At 48.4% G+C, this 12,472-nt stretch overlaps 1 protein-coding gene across 2 annotated transcripts; it reads left to right on the plus strand.

The window, feature by feature from the left end:
* Positions 1–6,356: 6,356 nt before the first annotated feature.
* LOC102451836 (putative methyltransferase DDB_G0268948) lies at positions 6,357–12,472 on the plus strand. 2 transcript variants are annotated; one of them, XM_006127405.5, is made up of 7 exons: positions 6,358–6,544; positions 8,099–8,227; positions 9,104–9,264; positions 9,503–9,716; positions 10,678–10,778; positions 11,165–11,302; positions 12,034–12,472. In XM_006127405.5, the coding sequence occupies exons 2-7, from the start codon at positions 8,117–8,119 to the stop codon at positions 12,122–12,124; spliced, it is 816 nt and encodes a 271-aa protein (XP_006127467.3). In that variant the 5' UTR covers positions 6,358–6,544; positions 8,099–8,116; the 3' UTR covers positions 12,125–12,472. The 2 variants fall into 2 exon arrangements, with proteins under 2 accessions (XP_025042619.3, XP_006127467.3); XM_025186834.3 differs by lacking the exon at positions 11,165–11,302 and having other exon boundaries at positions 6,357–6,544.

Genomic DNA, 12,472 nt, shown 5'->3' on the forward strand with positions numbered 1-12,472 from the left:
TGGAAGGCTGCGGTGACTGGATTGTGTACGGAATTTGCCAGAAACATCCTGTGACCTAACAATGGATCTATTTTTAGGGGGCTTTATTCTCCTACTGAGTAAAAATAACTTGCAGTAAGATCCTCTGTAAATGTAATTCCCTGTCAATGGGATAAGCACATAGCAAGAACAATCATGTGGTAAGGTTATAATAATGCTTCACGGGTGTCTTTCATCCAGGGCATTCTAGGTGCTTGACCAGGGAGATAAATGTTACTGTCCACTCGCCACAAAAAGTGAAGTAGAGAACAGCCAGACACAAGCAATTACAGAACTTCTTATGGGCCAGACTGTCAAAAGAACTTGGCTTCCATTCAGGCACTGAAATAACAGACAAGATTTTTCTAACAGTCTCAGCACACTGAGTGCCTAGCTCTGTGTGAGGGTCTGGCCATGAATGAGCTCCCTTGGAAATCTGTGCTGAGCACTTGAAAATCAGGCCCTAAGTCTCGATGAAAAAATTAATGAGAGTGACTCCCCATAGCTACGCCAGACATGGAGCGACATCATAATCTAAGAGTGTTGCTCTGCGGTACGCGGAGATGAATGTGTCAGGTGAGCTGGCCAGGGAAGGCTAGTTATTATATAATGGGTTATAATATTTTTCCTGTAGATCCACATATTGATCTAGCTGAATATGGGACTGCAGGAAGAACAACCAAGAAAGATACACAAGAACGACATCCAAACACCAAGAAAGAAATGGTGAACCGGAGCCATTGGGAGCCGTGAGGCTCCGTGGCTATAGACCCATTAGGTAAACAGAGTGGTCCAGGCCTGCTAGCAGCATTCCCAAAGAGGCAGTGGCCTGCTTGGAGAAACACGACTTTAAATGCTGATAGTTAAGTGGGTGTGATTTTTTTTTTTTTAAATGGCAGTTCTCCGTGTCTGCCTTCCCACCAGCAATAAAGGGTGGCTTTGGCAGGAGTTGGTCTTAATAAGGGGCGTGAACTGAAGGAGAAGAGACTTTTCTCCATTTAGCCTCTTGCTTGTTAGCTGTTTGTCACTTTGAATTTTCAGAACGCTGGGGAGCCCTGGTTTTGCCTAGAGTGGGAACGCAAGAACTGCCTTTGGTCAATATTTGTTTTCACGTCCATTCTTGGCTTCACTTGAAATTCCAGAGATGTAGGGGGCGGGAGCCTCCTCTGTATGGCTCTGGACACCTGCACGGAAATTGCTGTAACAAGACCACCTTTTTTATGAATGAAATTGTCCACCAAAGTGAGGCTGTGTCACCTCATGAATGACGGACCAGTTTTTAAGAATGGAATTTTATAAATGGAACCGGGATACATTTGTTAGCAGGATATTAATAATTCCCTTTGAAGAGTCTGTTATCCTAATCTCTCTGGCCAGGTTCCTCCAGTCCTGGGGCACAGCCTGTTCCTGCCTGCGCTGTAGCCAGGGGACACAGGGCAGCTGGGTTACATCGGTGACCTGCAGCAGCCTGGCGGTATTAGCTGCCTTTTGACGCTGTGAGGGTACGAAGGGAAAAGCTGCTTCCAGCCATGGTGGCTTGGGGAAGGAGGAGGAGAAGAGATGGTCCCTGCAAAGACTCTTGTTCTTTCCCTCCCACACAATGCGGAACAGTTGCTGCTGGCCGTATTCTGGGGTGAATCCTGGCAGACATGGGGATGTGGGGCAGTATGGGACTTCACATGCCACACTACATATTGCCTTGGGAAGATGCGGCTTCAGGTACCAAGAGGTGCGGATCTCTCCTGGGAGCCAACCAGGCATGGAGGGCAGAGAGAACAGTGCAAGGAGGTTGAGTGGTTGGTTACCCACATGGGTGACAGAGGAGTATGGGAGTGTGTGTCTGTGCGTGTTTGCGCTCGCCTCTCCCTGTGTGCGGGTGGTGGAGGTAGAGGTGTCACTGTCACCCCTCCCCATGTAAGCCCTAATAAAAAGAAGGTAAATTAAAGGAATCCGACTACACCAGTGGTCACCAACCAGTAGATCGGGATCAACTGGTAGATATCGGAACCTCTGACGGGTGATCCTGACTGGTCTGGCCAAGAGACTATCAAGTGCCAGCACTTCAGCTTCCCCTCCCGACTGCTGCACAGCTCCAGCCCTTTGCCTGGAGCTGTTCCCCCAGGAGTCTCCTGCTTGCTGTGCAGGGCAGGGGAGGGAGAGGAGGGTCCTGAAGTCAAGGTGCCCCCTTCTCCCCCCATACCCTATCTCCACAGAGCAGAGATGGGGCACAACAGGACTAGGTATGGAGCAAGTGTGTTGGTTGCTTTTGGGAGTGGTGCACAGGGCCAAAGCAGGGGTGAGCCTGTCTTAACCCCATTACACCATCACCCAGGAGCCACCTGAGGTAAGCAGTGCTCAACTGGAGTCCAGACCCTGAACCCCTACCCAAGTCATGAACCGCCTGCTATACCTCAAGCCCCTGCCGTAGCCCTCCCTGCATCCAAACATCCTCCCAGAGCCAGCACCTAGAAACCTCTCCTGTACCCCAACTGCCCATCCCAAGCTCAGCACAGAGCCCTTCACGCTCTAAATCCCTTAGCTTAAGACCAGAACCTGCACCCAACCCTCTGCCCCACCCTGGTGAAAGTGAGTGAGGATGGGGGAGGCAGGGAGGATGGAGTGAGCAGAGTTGGGGCAAGGAGCACAAAGGAGGTGGGGCAAGGATATTTGGGTGTGAGGTAGATCTTGGTTTGCACTGAAATTCAAAAAGTGATCTCGTGCTTAAAAAGGTTGGAGACCGCTGCACTACACAGTATTTCTTTTTAACAGAGTCTCCGTCAACTCAGCATTGGAATATCTGGACTGCATCATTCTAATTGATTGCCAGAGAGCCAGGAGCGCACTGGCCATCGAAATAGGCCCGGAAATGGGTTGAGAACGGCCCTCCCCATGATGTCACCACTGCGTGCCCCTCAAGCCCCGCCCCCTGCGTCATGTCCGGCACAGGCGGCAGGTCGGGCTCTGCTTGCAGCATACAGCATGGACATGGAGCTGCTCAGAGTGAGGGGCAACGACCTGCGGACACGACGGCCCACCGGGAAATTCCCGGTATTCTACCAGGCTAGTCCACCCCTGCAGGCAGCTCACTTGAGTCTCAGTGTTTTTACCTGGGGTCCCATATTCAGCATAAGGAAATATGGTCTCCCCACCTAAAAGTTCGAACTCAGCATGAGTTCTGGGCCAAGAGCTGGTTCCCGTTTGGACTGAAGCGGTTTGCCTGTCCCAACAAATGATCTACCAAACTCAGCATTGCTCTAGCAGTGTAAAGCGATCTCGGCAGAAGTGAGCTTGTGGGAAAGCTATATTCCCTTAAAACAGCTGCAGTTGGAGTACACTGCCATTGAAAGGGCTAGTGGAGGAAGAGATAATTGACGTGTCTCTTTATGTTTTGTTCCCATGTCTCCCCCGTACTCAGCCAAGTCTTCCTTTCATGTCAATGAATTTCGTATTTGCATTTAGTTAAATGCGTTCAGATTTCAAGGGTACTTTCAACTCCTAGAAAGTCACATGCTTCCCCAGGGATGTGTAATCTCCCAATGAGAGGAATAAAAAAAAATCCATCCATCATTCCCGACCGACTTACCGGAGATGACAGCTTCCCAGAAATCGCTGAAATTCATGTGCAGCGGAGGCATGTCGGCCAGCCCTCCAAAAGAAAGGAAAACTTTTGCATAAGGAATGTGTGGTCACTGTGGGAAAGCTTTGCGGTTCCACATCTGTAAGGGACTGATACAGCCGAGAGAGAGGGACAGAATAACAATCAGGATCCTTTTTCTCTCATATCTGCTTGGATGCTCCTGGGGAAAGCTACCAGCCATACGAAATAAGATCCCCGCATACCTTGGTGCCCCTTTTGGAAGGGACATTGACATATGGTCTCACAATCTGCTTGAGGTTTCATACGGGGGAAACCGAAGCCACAAGGATTGAGGTCCCAGGCATTGGCTGGAATCACCCTAGATACGGATTTTGGACTATAACTGTGGCCTAAAGTTTAAGAGAACTTCTGCAAAGACAGACGCGCCATCTGTGTGTGTCTGAGTCTCAAGAACTGGACTCATGTCTGTCTGTATACTGATCTTTAACCAGCACTCTCTTTTCTTTGTATTGATACATTTTAGTTCAGTTATTAAGAATTAGCTCTGTGTGTGTATTTGGGAGAATGTCTGAAATATGACCTGGAATGCAGTGGCGTAACGAAGGGGAGACTGGGAGGGGCAGTTGCTGCAGGCACCATGCTAGGGGTGGTGCCAATTTAGTCCCCCTCTGCTTCCCCTGTCATCCCTTGGCTCTCCTGCTCCTCGTCCGCCCACCACTGGCAGCCGGAGCCTTCCCCTCCGCCCCCAGCCCGACTCTCCTCCATCTCCACTGGTGGGTTAGTGCGTGTGGGGGACTGGCCCCAAATTGGAGGGGGTGGGGAAAGACATGGTACAGGCTCCCCCCTCCTCCCAGGGTCAGGCTCAGCTATGTGTAAGGGGACTGTTACCCCTTACTAAAACTCTGGGGGAGTTTTTTGGTTTGCCAGCTCCCAGGTTTAGAAGGGGAAAGGTTCATGAGACTGACAGACCCCAGAGACAATGGAAAGCAGCCAACACTCCAGCTCAGCCTGATTGACAGGTTGGACAGGCCAGTGAGGAAGGGGAGAGGCCAGGCCTCCTTGTGAGCTGGGATTGTTCTGGCTCTCTCTGAGCAAACAGAGAGCTGAGACACAGTCCAAGGAGAGCAAGCTGTGTGCTGAGGGGCAGTTTTTGCAGCAGCTGAGCCTGACACACACAGCTCAAGGAGAGCAGACCCTGTGTTGAGCAGCAGACTGGCAGTGCTCAGAGAGCCAAAAGGAACAGAGAAACAACACAAGAAACTAGAGACTGGCCAAGCAGCACCCTGCAGCTGGATGTGGTGAGCAGCTGGGAACTCCAAAGTGTGGGGAAAGGCTCTGGACTGGGAGAGGGGTCTGGCCACTTAGAGCTTGAGGCTGTGTGGTCACTGCCAGAGCAAGCGTGTCCAGCCTGCAGCCCCCCTCGTGCCCCGCAGCACATCCAAGGCCTCTAAGGGGCCTCTAAGGAAGAGACTGTGAACTGTCCTTACACTCTGCAGGTTGCTGTTTTGATGTCCCCGTGCTACAGAGCAGGGCTGTGTGTTCTCATTTAACCATTCTCATTGTTTCTTATTCTATTCTCTTTAATCTGTTGATGTTTAATAAATTGTATTTGCTTTGAACCTTATGAAGTGATCACTGGGCCAAGAAGGCCTGCAGTGTAAAGAGAGCACCTCGGAGTGGGGACACCCTAACTCCTGCCCCTAGTGACTACAAGGTCGGGAATTAAACCCCAGGAAACCTGGGCCCAGCCTTGTTGGGGTTTTGAGGGCTCTGCTACTCAGGAGAGTGGAGGGGGAGCCCTCAGGAACAGGGGAGCCGTGGGGTAAAGGAAGTGGGAGCGGGGACTCAGATCCTTTCGCTGGTCCATTTCACCGGGGTGGTATAGAAGCCAGGAAAGTTCCCCACAATAGCAGGACCATTCCCCCGCTTACATATGCACCAGGTTCAGGGCCCTGCCACATGGCAGTAGCGGTAGGGGGTAGGGGGGGGGCAAATTTTGTCTTTGCCCCTGGGTGCATAACACCCTCACTACACCTCTGCTGGAAGGTGATGTGTCTGATCCTTTGGTGGGACGTGTGCTAGGATGTCTGGGTGGAAGCCAGAGGCTGGGTACTTTAAGAGAACTGTTTGGTTTGGACTCTGATTGACCAATAAGGTAACAGACACTGTCTTACCAGCTCTGGGGATTGGCTGTCCCATGTCTTGCAATGCACCCTACTTGAGAGACCTCAGCTGGCTCCCCTGGAATCCTGCTTCATACCCCCCCCCCCTATAAATTGTTATAATTCCTCATGTCTCTCTGGCTTTTACTCTCCTGCCCAAAGTGCCTTGCTTTCAGGGCCCTTGTCGTTTTGGCCATAGAAGCACGAAGAACTAAAATAAATCCAAATCCTTCACAGACAGAACAATAGTTTCAATTCTATAATATTCGGGAAGTGGTAATAGGCCCATCCTAGCTGAGTCTATCAGCCTCATACTCCCACCCTCCTTCATGTGTTCATCCAAGCCCCGTCCCCATGAGAGTCAGATCCCTGAATCGGAATTTTAAACTTTGTACAGGGATGTGTCTAATAAATGCCTACAAATCTACTAGGCACTCAAGTCCTTCATGGGCATGCCTTACTATGTGATCAGCCCCTTTCTCTCTGCCAGGCATGCCAGTGGGTTGCAGGAACAGCTGACTTTAACTTCAAAGTTAAATATTGTCCAAAGGAAACTGAAGTGGAAGTAAATAATCTACCCAGAAGTGCCCTTATGGAAAAACAGGACAGAATGCACTGCGGAGACAAGCACAGCTGTTTGGGTGTTGGCAGCTATTGGTAGCAACCTTTTCTCCAAGGGCATGAAACCTATCAGAACACTTCTTCCACAAGAAGACATTGCTGGCAGCTCAGAAGAAAGAGCCGGCTGTTGCTGAGTTTCTCCATTGTAAGTTGTTGGGGGGGTGAGAGGAGCCAAAGGACCCAGAAAACAGAGGCTGCACTGTGTCTGGATCTGTATCTCATCCTGCCGGCTATCCAAGATGGATGTAAATATCAGTACGTGATACAATAGTGCCTCCTGGTGCGGATGTTGTTGTTCTAAATCCAAGTGTTGGATCATCGTGCACAAAGTGCAGTTTTCTTTATTCACCCGATTTCGTTCTAAACGGTTTGTGATTTGCGCGGTGACGTGGCATTAGGTCAATACGCCGTGGATCATTGAGGCAGTGCTATTTCCTGAGGTGTCAATCTTTTTGGGACCCTAAACTGTGCGGACCTGGCTATTCTGTCAGACTGTGGAAGTCGGCAGCCATGGAGTATTCTTGCGGGATTGGCGCTCACATGGCATTTGGGTGCGTCTACACTACAAGGCTATTTTGGGATTCCAGAGGATACTCTGCATCTACACAAGCCGCCCATTATTTTGAAACATTTTTCGAAATAATGGGCATGCTATTTCACCATCTTGGTAAAACTTGTTGCATGAGGAATAAGGGAGGACTCGAAATAGCGCTTTATTTCAAAATTTGGTGCTGTGTAGATGCGCCAAATTTCAAAATAAGCTATTTCAAAATAAGATGCAATTTGCATAGAGCAAATTCCATGTCTAATTTCGAGTTTAGGGTGCAGTGTAGACACACCCATTTGGGGGACCTACGTTCCCATCCCTGTTCTTAAACCAGGCAGAGCAGAGATTTGAACAGGAACCCACCCTGTGGTTTTCATGTTATTTTTGCAGCCCAATGAATATTTATGTGTTTACACACCATGCAATGGCATGCACATGAGAGAATTGAACTTGAAAGGTGATTTTCATTTTACAGGGTCTGATGGGTCCCATTTTAATTTTTTTCTAACATGTTTTTGATGATTTTGAAATATTTTTCTGGTATTTTAGTGACTCCCACGGGATGGGGAGGGGGTCTTTCCTTTTTTCCTCTTTCCTCCCCACACTCAAGATTATTTCAGAACAGGGAACTGGGGAAGAAAGACAAATTTCAAAAATAAGCAAGGAGGAAAAAAAAGAGAGAACAGAGAATAAAATAAAATAAGACAAAGCAAACGGAAAAGGGAAAGCTGTTATAAAACAGCAAGAAAAAAAATGCAAATGCTGCAATGATTAGGTGACCGTATTGTGGCAAATAGTTTATAAAAGTCATTTCTTAACAATAAAGAAAAACCCTTGAAACATTTTGATCAGTCCTGCTATAAACATAGGCCCAGGTAATCAGCTGCTGCAAATCAGCATAGCCCAGTTCCCTTCCGCTTTCTTCCCACAAACCGTGTATTCTGCTTTGTACATCTGCCATTTCTACCCAAGAGCAAGACACTTGAAAAGCAAAGTTCACTGATCCATACTGAACAAGAAGTATCTTTGCCCCAGCTGATTCCAAGGGTTAGAACTCCATTGCCTAATGTGAGCCATGTTTAATTAATACGGAGTCGATGAAGTTTGATCTTACTGCTAATGTACCAAAGTGAGTTTGTTTAATCCCCCTAGGTGCCAGTTTGCTGGAACATGGCCGTGCGCTTGTTTGAGGCACGACAGCATGTAGAATTCTATCAGAAATACAGATTCTCTCCCGCTGAAAATCTGCAAAGGGTCATCTTCTCCTATCTGGAAGAAAAGGTAGGTGACTGTAATGGGCTGATTGGCATTAGGGCCACTGATGGCATGCACCCAGAACCATCCACTGCACAGTGTTGGTCCCAGTGTGTCCAGGATCATAACTCAGAATGCAACAGGGCACAGGCACTGTGCGATAGCTACCCATAGTGCATCGCTGTCAAAGTCAATGATAGCTAGCATAAGGGGAATGTGCTCCTTACACTGAATTCCTGTACACAGTGGGGACATGCATGGTTGACTTTACAAAATCGGGTTCCAAAAAATCGACCTTAATAAATTCAACCGCCTCAAAGTGTAGACAAGACCTGTTTCTGGCTCCTTCTCTGGCACAGCACTAATTAAGAAAGGGACACTGCGTTTTTCTACTTCCTGCTCCCCCAATCCACTTCTAGGAGGTGGAGTAAGCTTGGTCTGGCTCCGCCCACTCAGGCAGAGAGGGTGAATCCTCATCCTATTACTTGGAGGGAGGACACAACTGCTCCCTACAGTGACATAATGAGGTCATAGGTTAAGAATAGATTGTACCAATTCTACGGGGGAGAAGTCCTGTGGAACGCCATGGCAGCGAAACCAAGAGGGTATAACAGAAATTACTCTCTGCGCTCTGGGATTAGGATTGCGTATGGATATCAGGGTGCAAAGAGGACTCCGACTTGGCCCGCCAGAAGAATTTGCGGTCCGCATAGAATCATAGAATCCTAGGACTGGAAGGGACCTCGAGAGGCCATCGAGTCCAGTCCCCTGCCTCATGGCAGGACCAAATACTGTCTAGACCATCCCTGATAGACATTTATCTAACCTACTCTTCAATATCTCCAGAGATGGGGATTCCACAACCTCCCTGGGCAATTTAAGACGTGTCTGTTTTCTCCTCAGAAATTGGCACCCACGCGGCTGGCGGTGGACGTGGGCTGCGGGTCAGGACAAAGCACTCGCATCCTTGCAGCTCGTTTTGAGGAGGTGGTGGGAACAGACATCAGTGAGGCTCAGATCCAAGCAGCCAAAGAAGCGGCCTCCTTCCCAAATGTGTCCTACCGGTGAGTGTGACACACAGGGAGGCTTTCTCTATTGGGGAGCGCCAGTTTGGCCGACCTGGGCTGACGCTCGTAGGCCAAACCGCTCTTCCGTTCCAAGGGAACAAAAATGTTAAATGTCAGATTTTCAACAGCGTGTTTCCTCTCCGCAGAGTCCACACGTGACAAGTTTTACGCACGTCAGGCTCTGGTGGAGATTCCTTGTTCCCCTCTAAACTGTCTCCCCTGTTTCCCTCTCCAGTGTGTGCCCTGCAGAGGAGCTGCCGTTTGAGGACGGCTCCGTGGACCTTGTTACTGCTTTTGTAGCTGCCCACTGGTTTGACATCCCGCGGTTCATGAAAGAAGTGGATCGAGTTCTCAGACCACACGGCTGCATGGCCCTTAGCACCTACTTTCCCAACTTCAGTGTGCACTACAAAGACTGCTCGGAAAGACTCACAGAAATCTTAACGGAGGTGGGAGAAGACATCTATCCTTTTTATTTTTTTAAACCACTGCATGCAGCATGACCTATATTGTATATTTTCAGGCTGCCAGACGTTTTTCAGACTACGCCCCTGTTTCCCACTACTTCTGACTTATAACTTTGGTGGGCCTTGACCATTTCCGTAAGATTGTCCATCCTGCCTGAATGCCACAGGCTGAATGATTTTTTTGTTTTTGAAAGTTTGAGCAAAACTCGAAACAGAGAGTAATAAGCTGCCTTTGCCCATTTAAAAACCAATTATTATGCCCATTGTGCTGAGAAGTCCTGGCTTTTTCTTGCTGGAGTGAGGCTTCGCATTTGAAGAAGAATTGTGTGTGGGCCATAGCTTCTGAATGTTTTCCCCCATGGGAAACCCAGCCAAGTTAAAGTCTGTAAAATTTCAGCTTCTTCTTGCCCACTACAGGTTTTAGTAGCTACAAGCTGAAAAGATTCCATCGGCAGCAAGTCTGCCCCAGCCCCTCACAGCTCCTCCGGACCACCCACAGGCTGTGATTGCATAAGGCCCCGTTCCTCCCCAGCAATACAGTAGCTCCCTACTGTTACCCAGTCTGGTGGCCATTTTGAGAACAGTATCTATCTCCCCTGGTTCATAGTGAGAGCAAGGCTACCAGGTGCCTCAACAGAGATGGCTGCTGTCTCCAGCCACTTGGTTGCCACAACATTCCTGTCAACCAAGCACAGGGGGTCCCCATCTTCCCTGAGGTGCCTTCATTCTGAAGTCGGCAGGGTTCAGTTTGATAAAGAGCATCTTCTCCAAGGTCAGCCTTATGGCGTGAGCCACTTCAGAACAATGGAAGATGCTATCTCTGCCATTTTGAAAGAGGGCAGTTTTTCATTGAATTCTCTGTAACACAACACTGCTAAGGACCGCCTCCCCACAGCAGAAGTAGACTCCATAATTTTTTGCTGTTTCTGTTCTCATTTTACAGACCCAGGACCTGCTTTTTGAATATGCAGATGAGAAAGTAAATCGTGTCATTGGGGAGTACAAAGAGGTGTTTGACTTGTCACCTTTCCAGGACAAGCGGAGGTGAGGAGACGAGGACAAAACTGAGTATTATGTAATCTCTGACATTGTGGGCTGTGTGAATCGAGTTATGTTGGGTGCTTGGGTGAGCATTCATTGAGGTTATCTGAGACTGGAGACTGCAGAAGATAAATAGAATTTATGGGTAAATCATTGAGGCCAACTGGCTTCAAACAAACCTCTGTGCCGGGTCTGTGTGGTGCATCTTTGTGGCCTCTTCATCAAATTACAGTGGTTTCCCCATAACCAAATGTCCAAAAAGGGGAAAGTTCAGGCCTAACATCGTAATAATCAACACGGGCCAAGTTCTCAGCTAGTGTCAATCAGCACAGCTCCATTACCCTCTCTGCTTACTTCTGAAATGTTCCGGTTCCTTCCCTCTCCTGCAGAGTTACCCAGATCATAGACAAAATCCCCATGTCCGTGGCTGAGGTGATCGGGTTTTTGCAGTCTATGTCCATGTATCAAACCTTTCTGAGGAGCGACCCTGAAGCAGCAAAATCCCTCCTCCAAAAAACTGAAGAAAGGTAAAAACACTGTAAGAAATCCAGCACCATGTGGGCGGCTCTCTCGTGTGACACAGATGAAGTGTGAGGTCACCATAACTCCTCCAGCGCCGCGAGTGGCGGTAGGAAGATGAGTGGGGCGGCCATATTGTCTCTGGAGGAGGATTGTGAGCCACTGGCTTTTCATAGGCCAGGTCCTGAGCTGACTTAAATCAGATTAAAGCTCTATTGACTTCTATAGCACTGTGCCCTCTTCAACCAGCTAGGGATCTGGCCCAGTAATTCTGCCAGAATCCCCTACGTGCATTGCTGTCAGTGCTTGGTACTTCATACACTAGGCGGTTTAGCTAACTTCCCCCATCTGGTACTTGAGACTGAGTATTTCCTTCTGGGCCATGCTCAGGTTTGATTAGCAAAGGAATAAAATATTAAACCACAATCTCTTGGGCTGTACGGTCACTTCAGTCTGTGCGTACAAACCCAGTCACAGCACAATGCACATGTGAGCTGCCTACTATATGGTCCATAGTTATGGTTAGTGACTGGCACAGGTAATGTGCCACAACTGCTTTAGAAATAGTAGCAGTTCTCTTCAGTTACGTTTTGCATATCAATTTTTTGGGTAAGAGTTGAGTGCTTTTAGTGGTGCAGGCATGTCTGTGACGCTATGAACTGGCTGTCACCTCTGGTAGGTCATGAGTTTGTCTATATGGTGATAAAATAAGTGAACCTTCCTTCATTTTTTGTTTCAGGTTTTTGGAGACCATGGGAGTTGGCTCTAAGGAAACCCAGGTAGAGATCTGGGTACCGTGTGTTTGTGTTCTAGGCTGCAAGGGGCCATGAATGGAAAATCCACTGATGACTCTCTAGCCAGAAGAAAACTCCCAGTTTCGGAATCTACTTATAACTGATGTTATCACCTTTAAAATGTTTGGTTAAAATGCCAGTGTAATCCCTGGCGGAATTTCCACCCTTCAAAGGGAGACAAGGGAGGCACAAAATCAAATCGTATCGGTATCAGAAGTGTTTTCATGGTGTGGTGATTTCCTATTTAAAGAGGAAAAGCTCTATATTCTGTCTGGCCATCAATAAACAGACGTGGGAAGAAATCACGGACCTTTGTCATATGGAAGGCTGCAAGCATTTTATCGTGTGTGGAATATGCAATAAACATCATGTGACCTACCGGGA

The sequence above is a fragment of the Pelodiscus sinensis genome, chromosome 7 (genome assembly GCF_052426305.1).
Source record: "Pelodiscus sinensis isolate ZL-2025 chromosome 7, ASM5242630v1, whole genome shotgun sequence".
NCBI lineage: Eukaryota > Metazoa > Chordata > Testudines > Trionychidae > Pelodiscus > Pelodiscus sinensis.